We start from the raw sequence: 18604 nt of genomic DNA on the forward strand, positions 1-18604 counted from the left end.
CCACTTTCCAAACACGAAATGCACGCAAATACAAGCCTTTATATTATTAAGGTACAGCGCCACTTTTCGAGCCATTGATGAATGCTTGTGTGTTAGGGGTTTCACAACTACCAATATTTACTAGTCGACTAGTTTTTCAAAATAGTAGTCGACTAGTCGACTAGTCGTTACGTTATAATAGAGACACACAAAGAGAGGTTTACAACTGTATTTTCTATTGGAACTCATACAGTAACATTAAACACTGCATTTTAATTTGTGTTACATGGCTGAGTAAATAACAAATACTGCACTCCACAAAATCGACAGCAAACAACTCTAGTTTACATAAATGCCACGTAAATCCAGTGCGCAACAGCGCATTGTGCAACACTTTATTCGCTGCCCTCCACAATAACGTCCACCTTTCCATATTTTTGGTTTGAACACCAACGCATCGACATGTGAGGGTGACAGTGTTGCCTGCCAGGGAAAAAACCCTCTCACTCGGGGTGCTTGTGGCTGGAATAGCCAGGTAGCTCCTCGAAAGCGGGGGAAGCGGTGCACGTTTTCTGCCCACCACTCCAGTGGATTATCCATTGTGGGGATATGCGGTGTCCGCTGGAAGTAATCCCGTAGCTCATCATCCGCATCACTGTTGACTAGGGTTGCCAACTGTCCCGTAAAATACGGGATTGTCCCGTTTTTGGAAACGTAAGTACCTGTCCCGTAATGAACTGATACGGGACGCACCTTGTCCCGTATTTTGGGGTGGTGGAAGAATGACCGCTCGTTATGGTGATTCTCAGTCATTCGCTCTCTTGAGGACTGCGTGCGCACCTCTCAGAGCCACACACACACAAGCAGGGGGGGCTATCTTGAGCTGTGGGAGCAGCAGCATGCACGCTCAGCTCATTGGTCAATACTCATAGTCATGCAGCAGAGGAGCCAATCACTATAACGTATCGTATCTTAGCAACCGTTTCACCTCCATGCTGCTCGTCCTGCCCAACATGGAAGATGCTGCCGACGACAAGCACAAACAAAACTACCTCCTCAGAGTCCGAAAGTGATGCAAAAAACAACTTTTCTCCTCCTCCTCCGCCGAAGAAAAAGACGAAAAGAAAGAGTTACTACAGAACTGAGTGGGAAAAAGAATACGTGTGGCTAGAAAGCGTAAGGGACGATGTGCACAAGGCAAATTGTACTGTCTGCCGCCGACAATTTTCAGTTAGTCACGGAGGACTAACTGACGTTAAACAACATGCTGCAGGTGAAAACCACATGAAAACAGAGAAGCAAAGGAGAAGCCAGGGAGCCTTGACACAGTTCCTCGTTCGTCCAGCAACTCCAGAGGCTAACTTGGTATGTCAAATAAGGATGTTAATTTTGTATATGAATTTAAATTAAACCTACATTTACAAACATTTTGTTTGGTCAATTTCATACTGCTAAATGTTCAATGTAATTAAGTACCCCAACACTGATACACTGTGATATTTTTTAAACAATATATGATCAACTTAATCATATAATGATGCAAGTAGATGTAATGACTAATATTTATTCATAATCAGAGGTGGTAGAGTAGCCAAAAGTGTACTCAAGTAAGAGTATTGTTGTTTTAAAAGAATATTACTCAAGTAAAAGTAAGAAGTATTTTTCATTAAAACTACTATTCACCTCCGGAGACCCAGAAATTAATTGTGTCCACTATAGAGGACACCAAGGGAAAGGAAGGACTGAAGGATGGAGGGAGGAGTGAAGGGAGGTCAGAAGGAGCTAGGGAAAGAAGGAAGGAAGGAGGAAAGATTGAAGGAAGGAAATAAGCAAGTAAGGTAGGAAGGAAGGAGTGGAAGATGGAAAGAAGTAAGGAGGGAAAGAAGGAAAGAGGGGGAAGGATGGAAGTAAAGAAGGAATGAATGAAGTACAGATTTAAGAAAGGAAAGAAGCAAGGAGGGAGGGAAGGAATATATATATATATATATATATATATATATATATATATATATATATATATTGTATTCAAGAGGTGGGTAGAGCAGCCAACCGTATTCTTATTTTAGAACAATATTACTTAAGTAAAAGTAAAAAGTATTTTTCATTAAAACTACTCTTCAAAGTATAATTTATCCAAAAAGCTACTCAAGTAAATGTAACTCATTACTACCCACCTCTGTTCATAATAAAAAATAATGCATACTATATACAACCTATACACACTCAAACAGCTAGTATATACATGTGTAATACATATCAGGTAGTATTTGATATTATATATAATATTATATTACAATGATTATATGTATAGTGATATTTTCTTTTTCTTTTACAGGTAACTGCTGCTGAGGTAGCCCATGTTTATCACACGGTCAAACATAATTTGAGCTATAACTCATCTGATTGTGCATTCAAATTGACCCTGCAAACACTAAGTGACTCCTCAATCGCAAAAAAGATGTCGTGTGGGAAGACAAAAGCTGAGGCAGTGGTCACTGATGTCCTGGCACCAAAGGCAGTTGAAGAGGTACTCAGCCATTTGAAGAGTGAAGTGAAGCCGCTCCAGTTTTCTCTACAAACTGATGCCTCAAATAGAGGCAATCGTAAGATGTTTCCCTTGGCTGTGCAGTTTTTCACTCCAGAGAAGGGCATTGTTAAAAGGCTGATCGACTTTGTTGAAAATGCAGATGAGTCTGCTGCAGGGATAGCCAGTTCAATCCAAAGTTCTCTGGACAAAATGGGTCTAACTTTGGATCATGTGTCTGCATTCAGTGCAGACAATGCAAATGTCAATTATGGCATCCATAACTCTGTCTTCACAAAATTGAAGGAGTCCAACAGCGAGATCCTCCGTGGCAACTGCCATGCACATGTGGTCCATAACACCGTGAAACATGCCTTGGATAAGCTGTCAATTGATGTGGAAAATATTGTCCTGAAGGTGTACGGTCACTTTTCCATCTCTGCCAAAAGGAGAGAGACCCTGAAGGAGTTCTGTGAGTTTCTGGATGTAGAGTTCCATGACATTCTGCGCCATGTGGTGACCAGATGGCTGTCACTCAACCCTGCAATCAGCCGCTTGTTGGAGAACTGGACTGCGCTGAAGTCATATTTCATCAGCCTCGGTGATGAATGTCCAAGGCGGCTGCGAGAGTTGCTGAGGTTGCCTGAAGATGCAGCTGGGGTTGAAGAGGAGGCTGATCTTGCAGAGGTGTATCTCCTCTTCTGCAACAATGTCCTGATGCTTTTTGAAGAGTCGGTCAAAAAACTGGAGAGGGATGCCACCACATCTGCTGACCTATATGCCATCATGGACTCTTTTCTGAGAAAACTAATCAAGAGAAGAGATGATCAGTTCTATGGCTACCTCACCAAACAAAAGCTTCGGCGTCTCATTCCATCTGAAGCTAACCTTGCCAGGGAAGAGTTTACAGCCTTCTTAAACACTGCCATCACTTATCTGCAGAAGTGGTTCACATTCTCTCAGGAAAACTGGCTCTTTTACCTGCAGCCACTCTGTCTGACATCTGGGAACATCTCATATGAAGACATGGAAAAGATCATTGAGAAGCTACACCTAGTTGCCAGGTATGTAACTCACACACTGTACCACTTTGTACTTATTCCCTTTATACTGGCATATTATGCACACCACTTTTGTCTTGTATTAATAAAAAACAAAATTATACATAAATACTTCTCATCATACAAATCATGTCTTATTTAAATGCAAACAAATGCACGGGGCTTTTATGTGTTGTTTTTAATATAACATTTTATCAAATGAATTCAACAAGTGTCTCAGTAGTTTTTAATAATGCTACTGAACTGAATTCCAGTTTCATCTCTATTCGCAGGCTCAACCTCTCCATGGATGAGCTCTTTGATGAGTGTGTTACGGCAAACAGCCTCCTCGATCACCTCACAAAGTCAAAGGATGATTGGGAGCTGAAGGGAACAGCTGAGAGGTGGGTAGCAGTTCTCAGGGGCCGGGCAGCTGACCTTCCAAACATTCTGGCTGTGGTGTCCTTTGTCCTCAGCATCCCTTCCTCTACTGGGTACGTGGAGAGGGTCTTTTCTTTGATGAAAAATAAATGGTCAGATGTGCGGAACAGATGCTCTGTTGAACTAATTAAGAGTGAGCTGATTGTCACTCTCAATTATGAAGAGTCTTGCTCAGAGTTTTACACTGCATCTCTGGTGGATAGACAACTCCTTGCTGCTGCAAAAGGCCAACAAAAATACAAGTGGAAGAAATAGGGTTGTGTGACATCGTCTCTGGTTGTTCCATAGGCAGTTTTGGGGTTTGCCAATAGTATTTTTTTTCTGCTTTAATGTGCACACACACACACACACACACACACACACACACACACACACACACACACACACACACACACACACACACACACACACACACACACACACACACACACACACACACACACACACACACACACACACACACACACACACACACACACACACACACACACAGGTGGTGTGTTTTTCTTTAGTTTACGATTTTGCACTAATCTACTTTTTTCTTTCAAAGAGGCCAAATATGTTTGCACTACATCTCAAACACACAGTTTTTTGTTCAGAAGGTTTATATTTATGTGTTTTGTTCAGAAGGTGTATATTTATGTTTTTGTTCAGAAGGTGTGTTTTGCACTGATTTATTTAGTTATTTAAAGACAACTGTTTTGCACATTTGAAAAAATAAATGATTGAACGATAATCTGTTTCTCATGTCTCATGTCTATAACCTAACTATAACCTCACACTTTGGGTGTTTGACACAAAATTTAGACTGGAATTGAGGGGTTTAACCCAAAAATGGGGGGTTTTGCCGCGCTGCCAAGATGTGTCCCTTATTTGAAACTCTGGGAGTTGGCAACCCTACTGTTGACCCGTGTTTTCTTGCTGTTCGTTTGCCTCTGTTCAGTGCTGACGCCGGTCCGTTGCTCACTGGTGCTAGCATTACTGCTAGTGCTAGCTGTCGGCAGCGGGTGTTTCATCTTCAGATGGTTGCGCATAGCAGATGCATTTGTATTGTACTTCAGTACAGCTGTACACAACTGACACCTCACTGTGGAGTTGGTTACATCTTCGTTGAAGTACTGCCATACATAAGAATGTCGGACGTGTTTTGTAGCATTTTGCAGCACCTCGTTTACCAGCTTCGTTTTTTTTTCCACGACTAGTCGACTAGGGCCTACAGCGCCCACTAGTGGTAAAGGTAGTCGACTAGTCGACTAGTCGATTAGTTGGTGAAACCCCTATTGTGTGTACACAAAAACGGCAGGGAAACCCGTTTTAAATGTGTGTTTCCTGTATGGCGAATACAGCTGCTTTATTTATGTCTGTATGAAGTTGTTGTGAGTGTGGAGGGACAGGTTAGCTTAGCCTAATCGATCAGTGCACTACGAAGCCAGTGCTAGACAGTGAACTGTCAACGGGGGGGAGCCCCGCCGGTCATTATCGGCCGATATTCACTCTTAATAGATTTGATCGGTGCTCTGCTCTCTATAAAGGCCTATCAGGAGAGCTGGATCTGATCGATAAGGACATAAACGCGAGTGAAGTATAACCGGACGCGAGAGAGAGATCAGATCAGCTGCTGAGTCTGACGGAGACACGCAGCTCTCATGATCACCTGATGCTCCGCCCTCTGTTTAGCGAGCTGACCGGACTGCGCAAAATGCGTATATAAAGTGTCATAAACGCAAGAAATCATACCCTCGTGGGGGCGCGCTCATGTGATTGGCTTAGACCAGAGGAGACATCTGATTGACTATAGATGAGAGAGATTACAAGTACGAATAGGGTGAAGGGGAGTCTCAAAAAAACCCACACACGAATGCACAGCGATCCATGCACAGAAAGCGGTTTGTGTTTGCAGGTTCAGAGGTTTTAAACGGAAAAGAAATATGTGAGGATCAAAAATACACATTTAAAACTTTTTTCTGTGTTTGGATTTGATCTACATGTATATGAAACGGAACACATTTGTGTGTGCATTGAAAAACACAAGTGTGGATCCGGAAATACAAGTGTGAATCCTTTTGCGGATCATGAAATACAAGTATGAATCCTTCTGTGTGCATGTGTGTATTATGAGACTGTTCTGAGCCCATATGCTTGTATCATCAAACACTCTTTCTATTACCTAATGTGTGTATCCGTCCTCCTGTATTTGTGTAGTAATGGACAGGAGTTGTACCAGGTGCCACCTGCAGATGTCCCTCCTCCCTACTTCCCTCCTCCCGTCCCTGCTGCTCCTTCACTAAGCTACAACTCAAAGTAAGTTTTCTTTCTTTTTAAACTTTTATGATCTGTGGCCATACTGTAAATGAGCCAGACTAATTAACAAGCCAGAATCCTCTATCTGTTTGATTTAAGGAGTCATTTGAGATAAGATAAGATAAGATGGAACTTTATTTATCTCCTTGGGGAAATTCAGGCGTTTGTAGCAGCAACAGTGTCAGAATGAAAAACAGGATTCACACAAGGCAAAAATAAAGATAAAATAGAATACAAATTAAAATAATAATATAGCAAAAGTGATAAAGTAACTATTGAAACAAGATAGGACAGTAAAAAGTTGAGCATTTATATGAACATGTTAAATATATTTACATAAGTGGTCAGATGTGACTGCAAGTTAAAGTATTGTAAAACAGTGCAGGTTTTATGTTTGAACAGTCCTGGTTACTATTTGCGGGTTATAGGGTTTATCACTTGTTGTGCAGCCTGATGGCTAAAGGCACAAAGGACTGTCCGAGGGGCTTGGTGCTGTGTCGTGGAGGGATGAGTCTGTGGCTGAACGTGCTCCTCATCTTCACTAACTCTGCATGGAGGGGGTGGGAGTGGTTCTCCAGGATGCAGTCCAGCTTCCTCCTCGTCCTTCCCTCTGCCCCCTCCTCCAGATTGTCCAGTTGTACTCCAACTACAGGGCTAGCCTTCCTCACAAGCTTGTTCAGCCTGTCAGTGTCCCTTGTGTTTGTGTTTCCCCTCCAGCACACCATGGCAAAGAAGAGCCCACTGGCCACCAGAGACAGTCTGCAGCAGCCTCGTGCACACGTTGAATGACCTGAGCCTCCTCAGGAAGAACATCTCTGTCCCTTCCTGAAGAGAGCATCAGTGTTATCCAGCAAATGCCGACATGAACTTTATTATAATACATGTATTTTAAAGGGGTTTCATGTAACAACACAGTACCCATATGTTCTATATTTGTACTAAAGTTTCTTTCTAAAATAAATGTCTCTCTTTGTTTTTCCCGTAGATAGAGAAGGCATAATGAACAACAGGACAGCAACCGGCCGCACGTCAGGAAGCCCCTGAACGCCTTCATGCTGTACATGAAGGAGCAGAGGGCCCTCGTGAAGGCGGAGGTTGACTCCAAGGATGGGGGGCAGTGGCCGTGAATGAAATCCTGGGCATGAGGGTAAGCGTGTTTGCTCCATATTTTGAAGTCAGATACACTTAAATATTTTCAACAGGCAAGCTTTTAAAAAGTCTTCTACTGCAACTCACACATATACAGCTTTTGTTGGTGTTTAGGTCAGGAAGATGAGGAAGAGGAGACAATGTTTTTATGTGAAATGGGAAGAAAACAAGATGACATGTGAGCACACTGGACCATGTGACGAGATTAGATCACTGATTCCAAAATCACATTGATTTAACAAACTACACATACACAGATGTAAGCATTTATCAAACAATTAAATTAACTTAACACTTTTGAATTGGACATTTACACGAGTTCAACATATTCTGGAGCGAGGGTTAAACTAAAGACTGAATTGTGTTCCGTTACAAAATAAATCCGAGGAAACTCTTTGGATTGACTATACTTACTAAAGTTCTTTTTAATGCAGATTTAAGAACTTGTTTTCAAAGTGTTTAAAGTTTAAGAAGACTGATCAGTGTTTATTTGTTACAGCGTCTGCACCTGCAAAGAAGCAGTGTGTGACAGCAGGGGCAGCGAGGCAGACTGTGGGGGGGCAGCTTTCACATGCCTCTGATCAACATGAGGACCCTCGAGCTGCTCTACTAACTGCCTCCTCCAGCCAGAACCAGGATGCTACATCTAATAAATAAATCAAAATAACACAAAAAGCACTCTTAATGTGATAACTTAACCATCATCACCACAGAGACAACAACATAGCTTCTTCAAGAAATCATTGAAGCAGTTTTAAAAGCAGTCATGATGTTCATGACAGGTTTAGTTGGGGAAGCTAATGAACTGGCAGCTGAGTGAATAAGTATCTCATTATTCATCGTCACTGTGAGTCCTCCACTCCTCAGATATTGTGTCGCTTTATTACCGTGTGAATGTTTTGTATACTATGTATCTTGATTTTTAATATAATTTAATGTATTATTAATGTATCTATTACCATGTCACACATCTGTGTAAATCTGTGCTGTCCTGTTTTTCATTCGTAGCCTGTTGCTGTTCAACTACTGAATTTCCCCACCGGGATTAATAAAGGTCCATCTCATCTTATCTTATCTTATTTTAAAATGTTTTAAGCGCATATGTTTGATGTTTTTAAGATAAGTCAGTGAAACAATTCATTTATTTAACTCATGATATTTATACTTTTTTATAAAAGCCTTTCTAGTTCAGTGAATAATATTCCTGAACTGGATATTCTTTCCATGTGCTTTGATATTTTGATATGATACAGTGTTAGTCTCACATTGATTTATGGGTATTCTGTGATGAGATGGTGCAACAATAAAAATGGTCTGCTATCTTTAAGACATTTCTCTTGTCTTGTTCTTTTACATTAACTATAGCAGTGTTCACGAATAAGCACATCAGGTTGTTCCAGTAAAGGAATGTTTTAAAAGTGCTATAAATAAAGTGTGATTGGGTCATGGTCCTTGGCTTGACCTGCTACAGCTGCCACTACGGGGCACTACTGCAGCACCTAGAGGCCCCATATGCTGACCCCTCAGCTCTTCATTACAACCTTGAAATATCTTCAAGGCTTTATTGTCATGTGCACATTAGCTACAGTGTAGATATGGCAATGACAAACTTAAGTCACAGGAATGCAACATGAATATATAGGACATAGAACAAATAAAACAGATAAAATAGTGCAAGAGAATGTTTTGAGATGTGCAAGTAGATACAAATACAATTGAAATAGTGCAAGAAGAGTCTATATACAAGTAAATGAAATACGATATATTACAGAAAATAATTTGGAAGATACAAACAGATGAATGTTTATGGAAGTTCTTTAAAAAGTTCATAATGTATAATCATATGATAAGTGTGGCAGGGTGGTGTGTTAAATGCTTAAACATATGGAAATAGATCAAATAATGTATAAATAACATTTTATAAACATTCTTAATTTTTCAATACATATGTTCACTTCCTTCCATTCCTTTGCCATAACATATATACAACTACAGGGTAGTGAGGTAATGTATGAATAACTTAGATCGCATGTTCCTCAACACTGCAATTAGAAGACATAAATAAATGAATATAAAAAACATAAAAAAACAACAATAAAAATAAAAACAGTGCAAGCTGAGGTGTTCAATAGTCTTATTGCCTGTGGGATGAAACTCTCCATACCAGGCCGTGATGCAGCTGGTCAGGATCCTCTCTATGGAGTACCTGTAGAAGGTCAGGATGCTCTCTATGGTGCACCTGTAGAAGGTCAGGATGCTCTCTATGGTGCACCTGTAGAAGGTCAGGATCCTCTCTATGGTGCACCTGTAGAAGGTCAGGATCCTCTCTATGGTGCACCTGTAGAAGGTCAGGATGCTCTCTATGGTGCACCTGTAGAAGGTCAGGATGCTCTCTATGGTGCACCTGTAGAAGGTCAGGATCCTCTCTATGGTGCACCTGTAGGAGGTCAGGATGCTCTCTATGGTGCACCTGTAGAAGGTCAGGATGCTCTCTATGGTGCACCTGTAGGAGGTCAGGATGCTCTCTATGGTGCACCTGTAGAAGGTCAGGATGCTCTCTATGGTGCACCTGTAGAAGGTCAGGATGCTCTCTATGGTGCACCTGTAGAAGGTCAGGATGCTCTCTATGGTGCACCTGTAGAAGGTCAGGATGCTCTCTATGGTGCACCTGTAGAAGGTCAGGATCCTCTCTATGGTGCACCTGTAGAAGGTCAGGATCCTCTCTATGGTGCACCTGTAGAAGGTCAGGAAGTTGCAGAGTATCATGGAGTATAAATGCGCGCGGGGGGGGGGGGGGGGTGTGATAGACGACAGATAAACTGTGGCATATGCACTTCAGATGAGGAGGTGAGGCCCCCTCATAACTGCATGAACCCGTATGGCACAATACAGCTCAGACTGGCTTACCTGTACGTCAATCAAGTGGCAAATGCCATAGTAAGGATGGATGACAGGCTAACTTAAAAATAAAAAATATATATATTTTTTTTTTCAATGACATGCGACCCACACTACCTTTGCGATCGACCGGTCGACGTATTGGTCACCCCTGTTGTAGCACTAATGCCACGGTGCTAGCTATTTCCTGCAATGTCCAATGTTGACATGTTTCCAATCCATTACATTTTTCAGAGATAACCAATACAACATCCTCTTGCTGATCCATTTCCCCACCGTCTTTAATGTATATTTTACATATTTATTTATTAATATATTTACTATCTATTTCATTTTCAACTTTTATTTTGTTTATAATGTATATATTTATCATTTGATACCTTATCTTTTATTTATTATTTATTCCTGTATTATTTATATTGTCTGTATTGATTTAAGAATCTATTTGTGTATTTATTTATATTTGTATTTATGCATGTGCTAATTTATACTTATGACATTTTTCTCCATGGATAGATAGAATACCTTTGGTGTGATAGTACTTTCTCTGAGGCAATTAGTGGTGGTAGGCAGCTACCTAAGTAAAAGTACGTTGGCCAGTATGGAGGACGGAACATGACATAGGTATAAATAAATAAACAAATAAATGTGTAAATAAATGTTTGAATACATACAGGAATAAATAAATGAGGAAATAAATACATAAATAAATAAATGTGGAAATAAATACACAAATAAATAAATAAAAGAATAAATGATTGCATAAATAAATATGGAAATGAATGTATAAATATATAAATAAAAGTCGAAAATAAAACAGAACATACATTATTATATATCTTTAATATATTCTACATTTACGGTCACTTACATGTATTTATTTATGTATTTCTGATGCTAGTACAAGAGTAAAATAATCAGTGGCGGCTGGCCCATAGAGGGCGATAGGGCGCCGCCCTCCCTAAACCACACACACGAGCACGGAGCGCTAGGACCCAACGGCGTCCTAGCACGAAGTCAGAGGAACCTATAGAGAGGCGAAGTCCCTCCCCTTCCGGGAGCCTCCATGGGACCCCGGGAGCGGAAAATTATACATTGAATTCAATGGAGAGAGAAAACGTATCTTTTGATCCCGTTTGAATTGTGCCACGAATGACACATATGATGTTTGTCAATTTAAAAGAACATTTTGCAAGTCAAAAAAATTAAAATGTGTCGTAAAACTGTGAAGTAACACATTTTTTTGTGTTAAGCCGCTCAGTGAACTACATGTCTCTGGTCCCGCACAATACGCGTCACCAACACAAAGATGGCCGTCACGTTGGTACATTTCACCTCATTCTTTCAGAATGAGAATAAAAGTATAAAACGAGGTGAAAATCACTATAAGTCTGGGCACGTTGAGAGCTGTACATACACAAAAGGGGAGTTAGTCGGTTCTGTAAGAGCCAGCATGCGGGACCGGCTTTACAAGGTTTCGGTGAGTAATATGAGTGCAATGTTAACAGGTTAATGTCAGTCAATAAGGAGGAGAATGAAAAAGAAGATGATGAACCACAGACCCGGCATATAATGACTGCAGTGTGCAGAGCTGTGTTAATTTATGTTACTGTTATCAATAGCATTAGTTGAATGAGAAAACCGTCAAGAAAAAAAGTTTAGCGATGTTACGAATCGACAAGCATAATATGAACCACGGCTGTGATTGACAACCTGGACAGCCAGTCAGAAGCTAGAATGCCAACCTAGAGAGCCAATCAGAACCTAGAACGGGTGTACTGTATACGGGTGTGTATGCTGTGGATAACATTAGTGTTCACAAGAACAAGGTACACTCCCGTGTTTTGTTTTAGTTGCTCTTCAGATTGAAGCGGCCAGTTTTATATCGACTATATGTGTGATCTCCTTTTTACATCTCGTTGTGTCATTTGAGTTTATTTGCTGTGTGTAGATTCAAGGATTTTGGTTATCTTGTCAATTTGTTTGGTTATCTAGGCACAGCTGTGTGTGACTCCCTCTGGTACACTGGTATGTGTTTTCCTAATGTAGAGAGCATTGATTAATTCATAAACTACACACTGAGTCTAGATCCTGACCAAAAATTCTTTTTTTGTTGATCAAATGTTTTTCAAAAATGTAATACACATTTAAAAAAATTCAATGTACAATCACAACCAATACAACACAAATTACAAAAAATTCAGAAAAAACAAACAATAACAACAATCAGACAAGAGGACAAAACTATGGAAAAATAAACCCTCCCACCCCCAGATCTGGACCATCCTTGTATTGCTCATTCAATCTATTATAGCATGTTAACAAACATGGTACTTACTTTATTTGTACAGATCGACATGGGAGAGGATGGCGCGATGCAGAGCGCTGTCTGTGGTTGTGCACGGAGGATGTACAAATGCAGCCACGCTGCAGCATTGGCAATATTTGCCATGTGGCAGATCAGCTCCACAGAAGTTGAGTGCCAGTGGAGGAAGCCTGGCACTTCAAAAGTAGTCCAGCCGGTGTCTCAACTCTACCAACAGCAAGAGGAGACATACAACCCACTGGCCAGAGACATCGCCACTGAGGAAGTAGACTGGTTCAGGTCTGCACTGAGGGGCGCAGCATGGCATGGCATGGCTTTTGTCACCTGAGCCGGAGCTGCAGCCTCAACATCAGGCCATTTTCAACGTGCCGGAGCTGGTGAAGGAGCATGGGGGTCGGGGGCTTGAGGCAATTCTTGCCTCAATGCGACTGAGCAGAGACCATTAAGCTGCCATCCAGACAGCCACCGTAGGACAGCAGACAAATCCTCAGTGGCAGTTACACAGGCAGGGCAGGTTGACAGCCAGCAATTTTGGTGCTGTGCTGAGGTCGGGACTTTCATCCACTCCATGCGCGTCCCTCATGAAGAGGGTGCTTGGGGGGTACAATTTAGACGGAGTCATGGCTGTCAACTGGGGAGTTGTAAACGAGGTGTGTTTGGCCAGTGTGTTTGGCCTTTTAAGTGTGACACATATGTAGTGATAAATGCTTCACCTGACCACTGTTCCTAAATAAAAAAAGTTTTCTGCATCGTCAGTCATTTTTTCCAAATAATTACCAATATTTCACAAATTCTTCATGTCAACTTAAGAGCAAAGCTGTATGTTGAGTGTCAGCTTTGCTTGGTTCATCTTACTGGGGGGCAGCTACATGGATGTCGGTGCAGTCCACAATCATTTTGCAGTTGAAGGCAGAATGAATTTATTATTGACTCAGAATGAAGCACAGCTTCATGTCATACAATACATTGACTTTATTTGTAATTGTGTAAAAAAATAAAGCATTTATTAGCAAGCAGGACCCGCAGGAACAGAGAATGGTGATGGATGGAGCTGGGAAGAGAGAAGAATAAAGAAAACAGATCAACTTTATTATCGGATATTAAAAATTCAATTTCAAAATAAGTTGCCGCTCCTACAGTTTTCTAGTATGTAAAGATGATTTCACATGACCAATGCAAAATATCACACTCAATACATGTGTGTCTCTGGGGGGTGCATTGTGCCTTTGATGTATATAAATAATATACCATAACCAAATACTATTACGTACAGTGGAAATCAGGTTGCCAGAGCAGGTCAGTCCAGTGTGCATGTTCCTCAGGGTCTCAGCAGTTACAGGTGAGGTAAAGAAAATAAAAGAGAAAAAGGTCAGTAACAACACTTTAAAGTAACAACACTGAATAATTATCTATTTTAATAATTTTCTCTCAGTAATCACTCAACTACTGTCTTTCCAACAAACAGATTGACTCACCCTCACTGTCATCACAATGACACATGTCCAGAAGAATGTCATGCAAAGCTCCCTGCCTGCCTGCCTTCCTTCGACTCTCCCTGAACTGCTTCCTTAGCACCCGGTGGAGGACACAGTAGGCTACTCTTCAAATGTTTCACGAAATACTTACCATGATGACTAATCTTACTGTTTAACATTTTGGTGTACTTCATGTAATAAAATAATAACTTCATGGTAAGGCTACTAAAAATGACAAGGCTAAGTAATGTAATGCTAACTAACGTGCTCACTACTAGCTAGGTAGCTAACTTGACTATGTTCCATCCACAACATGTATATTACCTATGATATTACCTGATATGTCTGATCCAGCGACTCCTGGTCCTTTCATAAGACGGGAAGCGATAGAACGAGCAAGTGGTATGATCACTTTTGTGATTACAACATGGTACAAAGCACACAGGCATCTTATAAAAGTGAATTTATTGGAGCAATCTCTTATATTTATTGGAGGGAATAAATCAGTTATGAAATCTTCTTCTTCGCTTTAATTACGATTCGCAACCACTTGGAGCATTATCGCCTGTGACATCACATGCGCGATCCAGAATGGGATTTGGGATTTGTAGTCTTTGTAGTCGCGTATTTTTCATAGTCTTATATTTCAACAGTTTTACGACAAAATGTGACTTTTTTGACATGGAAATGATTGTTTAAGATTGACAAACATCATATGTGTAGTTCGTGGCACAATTCAAACGGGATCAAAAGATACGTTTTCTCTCTCCATTGAATTCAATGTATAATTTTTCGCTTCCGGGGTCCCATGGACCGGAAGTAGATGGGCGTGACTTCGCCTCTCTATTGTTATTATTATTTATTTATTTTGTATTCATCTAATTAATGTCATTCATGACCATCATACATTTTACATACAACAGACAAAGTCCAGGGGCAGATATACAAAGCAACAAGACATTACATACAATAAAGAAAGAAAAAAGAAATATATTTATATATATTTCAGATAAAATATTTTTTAATTATCAAATTAGTTTTGATTGCCTTCTTATTCCTAATATTGTTATAGTGCTAATATATTGTTTAAATTATTGATAGAAATGTATAACATTTGGTCAGCCCATTTATTTGTATGTATAATCAACTACACAAAAAATACAAGATCTGCATCCACATTGTCATCCCTGAAGTACATAAGAATGTCTTTGCCCTGGAGTTGAACCTTTTGTCCCTTCTTTTTCCTAATAAAACATTCCACATCATACCACAATATTCTACAATTATTATTACTATTATCACCCCAAGTAATCAACTGCTACGTAGCTGGACGACGCCCACAGGATTGCGGTGAGGAAACACAATGAGGAAGTGGATAACAACAGGCATATTTTATCCAAAATAATGAAGTTTTGTGGGGCTTTTGAGTTGGCTTTTCAGTCAACCCTGGCATTTTCAGGGGATTGGTGGATATTGTTTCCTCCCTGCCAGTGCCAATTCTAGAGCCTTGGGGGGCCCTAGGCAAACATTCACTCGGGGCCCCTCGAACCAGCTTTTCATCACCACGCACAGCCGACAGTAGTTTATTTGATATGGAGGGATACGGTATACACAGAAGTTCATAGAGGAAGCAACCATACTGTATTGTTGATTTTATTTTATTTCATTTTGGCACCATGGCAGAGGCAAAGTTAATGTGCAGAGATTATAATGTCCCGTTTACTAAAATATGTATTGTTTTATGATGTTTAGTTGATGAACTCTGAAGACAAGAGTTGTGTCCCCCTTTGGCCACAAGAGGGAGTATACGTTTAAGTGAGCTGTCAGGAGGAAACAAAAGTTTGCCAACACATTGCACTCTACTGCTGCGAAAGGCTGTACACAGACCTGAAACGATGTGCTGCAATGGCTGTGTATGTTTGAAGAATGCCAAGCAAAAGAAGAAAGTAATAACTCGCACTGAGCCTTAATACATGACATTATTTAATTATTTTCCCATTCATTTGAGAAAAACTATCCAATGATTGATTATGTTTGTGTTACACACACACCATTACTGAAGTAATTATAAAACCAAGAATAACCTACATACAAAAATAGGGAGCCCTGGCTCAAGGACGGACAAAACACACATGATTCTTTTCCAATTACAGTATATGTATTTAAAGAGACTAACTCAATCAGTTTAATCAGTAATGTGTGTATTGGTGTGTGATGTGTCAGTATATCAAGCAAAGAGAGAGAGAGAGAGAGAGAGAGAGAGAGAGAGAGAGAGAGAGAGAGAGAGAGAGAGAGAGAGAGAGAGAGAGAGAGAGAGATTATAACACAATGTAATTAAAAACTGTTTACAACATTGGAAAGAAGGAACCAAAAGCCAACAGGCTCAGTGACCACAAACTGGCAATCAAAACATGCCACAACGGGACAGTGAATGAGACACACAGACACACCCACACACACCTTGAGGGAGGGAGAGAGAGAGAGAGAGAGAGAGAGAGAGAGAGAGAGAGAGAGAGAGAGAGAGAGAGAGAGAGAGAGAGAGACAACTCTTATTAATCCAGGGGTGTCAAACTCAAGGCCCGGGGGCCAAATCCGGCCCATGACTTCATTTTCAAGAGCTTGCAAATAATATTTTTCTTCTAAATATGCCTTTTTTCTTACAATGTACCCTTTTCTGAGAATTTGACTCTTTTTTTTAAATGTTACTTTTTTTTAAATGTCACTTCCTTTTTTTAAATGTCACTTCCTTTTCTTTAAATATCACTTCTGTTTTTGGCTTTTTTTCCCCAGCTTTTCTTTTTAAATCATTTTGTGACATTCTCACTGAAGAGACTTGCAATTATTTGCCCATTTGACTTCTGCTTTCAGACGTAGTTAATTATTAAGTTATTACCCTATCATATAATAATCCAATGCAGAGGCAATAATATAATATAATACATTATTTTATATATTTATATATAAGGTACAACCGGCCCTTTGAGTGCAGCCATAATGCTGATGTGGCCCGCGATTAAATTGAGTTTGACACCCCTGTATTAATCCCTGTACCGGACAATTGTTATTGGTTCCAAATCCGAACCGGATTTCGGTTCCCGACCCTCATCACATCCCCAGCCACAGCCGTGGTCTTGATCGGTCTTGACCCGTCTTGACATAAAATCTCGAGTCCTATAGGTCCGAGACAAGAACAAGACCAAATGCAGTCGATTCCGAGACAAGATCAATACCTTTAAAAAGTACTACAACACCAGCAAATATTCTCATACTTATGATTATTAATTATTCCCCTTTCTTCTGATACCAATACTGTGCCGATGACACTGTAACACTCTCCATACTACTGTAGGAGCGGAATCATTCGTCCAATATAATGCTAGGATAATGCTATGCTAGGATAATGCTATGCAATGCTAACGGAGGCGAGATAAGTCCACACGTATGTTATTCACGCGCTTATCCACACCCACGTTATCAATGCGCACAACCTGTTAAGCCCCAAAGATCCCGCCGGCGGGGCTTCTTTATATTTAAGAAACTATGAATGTGTCATACCCTCCTAACGGGAAGAAACTCAGCTAACTGATGATACGAGCCACTTTTACCGAAACAAAACACAAGTCTCACAAGAAGGGTCTAAATGAGCCCTGAGCGAAAACATGCTAACGCACTTAGCACGAAACTCTAGGAAGAAATTGATCGATATATCTGCACCAACAAGCTTAGCTAACATGTTGAGATTCCACAGATTATAGGAATATAAATATCGCCACTGAGCGATCAGAACTCGCGACAGGGGAAGCAAATACAGACAACACACAACGTAGCTTTACATAGGAAAACACGGAGATATGCTCAACTTTTGCTGTTATTCTGATCAAAAGTTGTGTTCAATGGCATTAAAACAAGAAAAACGTGACTGAAGGTTAATCCATTGGTTAATCCAATGTCTCTTTCACTTTGATACAATTATTGATAATCCATAATTAATTAATATTAGTTGCTAATGGTAGCCACCAGATCGCAGCTTCTGGTTTTGGATACGCGTCACTCTCACTACTTATTTGGTAATGTGTGTGTGTATGTGGAACTTCCCCTCGATTCCAATGGCTTTAACGGTTAAAAAGAGTTGTCAATCATCAAAATCGACCAAGGGGGGCCAGAGATAGGTCAAATCCACCCAAATGACCCCAGAAGTGTTTTTTTGTGCTAAACCTCTCTAAAAAAATCAAATTTCACATGTTTTATCTTGATACAGGGTACTTATTATATGTTGTAATTTGGATTCCTAAAGCTTTTAGTCTACTAACCCATCATTCAAGGGTGGTTTTCACTATAATAATAATAATAATGTTCAATCTGAATTTACTTTAAAATAAAAAAAAATCTATATTGATTCTGACTCTTCTACATCCAACTCACAGGTTTATCATTGCTTTGAGAAAAAATATTATTAATTTATCCCTTTTAG

General features: G+C 40.2%; 1 protein-coding gene and 1 long non-coding RNA gene across 2 annotated transcripts; both read left to right on the forward strand.

The window, feature by feature from the left end:
• The first annotated feature begins 648 nt into the window (after positions 1-648).
• Positions 649-4871, forward strand: LOC307013010 (uncharacterized protein). Its single transcript, XM_079640242.1, has 3 exons — positions 649-1344; positions 2315-3567; positions 3837-4871. Exons 1-3 carry the CDS (start codon positions 1000-1002, stop codon positions 4237-4239), a joined length of 2001 nt encoding a protein of 666 aa, XP_079496368.1. The 5' UTR covers positions 649-999; the 3' UTR covers positions 4240-4871.
• A 982-nt stretch (positions 4872-5853) lies between these two features.
• On the forward strand, positions 5854-8652 carry LOC307028941. Its single transcript, XR_013805174.1, has 3 exons — positions 5854-6285; positions 7003-7432; positions 7934-8652. It is a non-coding gene; the product is annotated as an uncharacterized lncRNA (long non-coding RNA).
• The last annotated feature ends 9952 nt before the right edge of the window (positions 8653-18604 follow it).

This window comes from Notothenia rossii (assembly GCF_949606895.1).
Source record: "Notothenia rossii genome assembly, chromosome: 1".
Taxonomy (NCBI): Eukaryota; Metazoa; Chordata; class Actinopteri; order Perciformes; family Nototheniidae; genus Notothenia; species Notothenia rossii.

Coding starts and splice junctions, on each gene's coding strand:
- LOC307013010 (XM_079640242.1), top strand. CDS start 1,000: ATGCTGCCGACGACAAGCACAAACAAAACTACCTCCTCAGAGTCCGAA. Junction 1,345..2,314: donor CAACTCCAGAGGCTAACTTG/GTATGTCAAATA, acceptor TTTCTTTTACAG/GTAACTGCTGCTGAGGTAGC. Junction 3,568..3,836: donor AAGCTACACCTAGTTGCCAG/GTATGTAACTCA, acceptor CTCTATTCGCAG/GCTCAACCTCTCCATGGATG.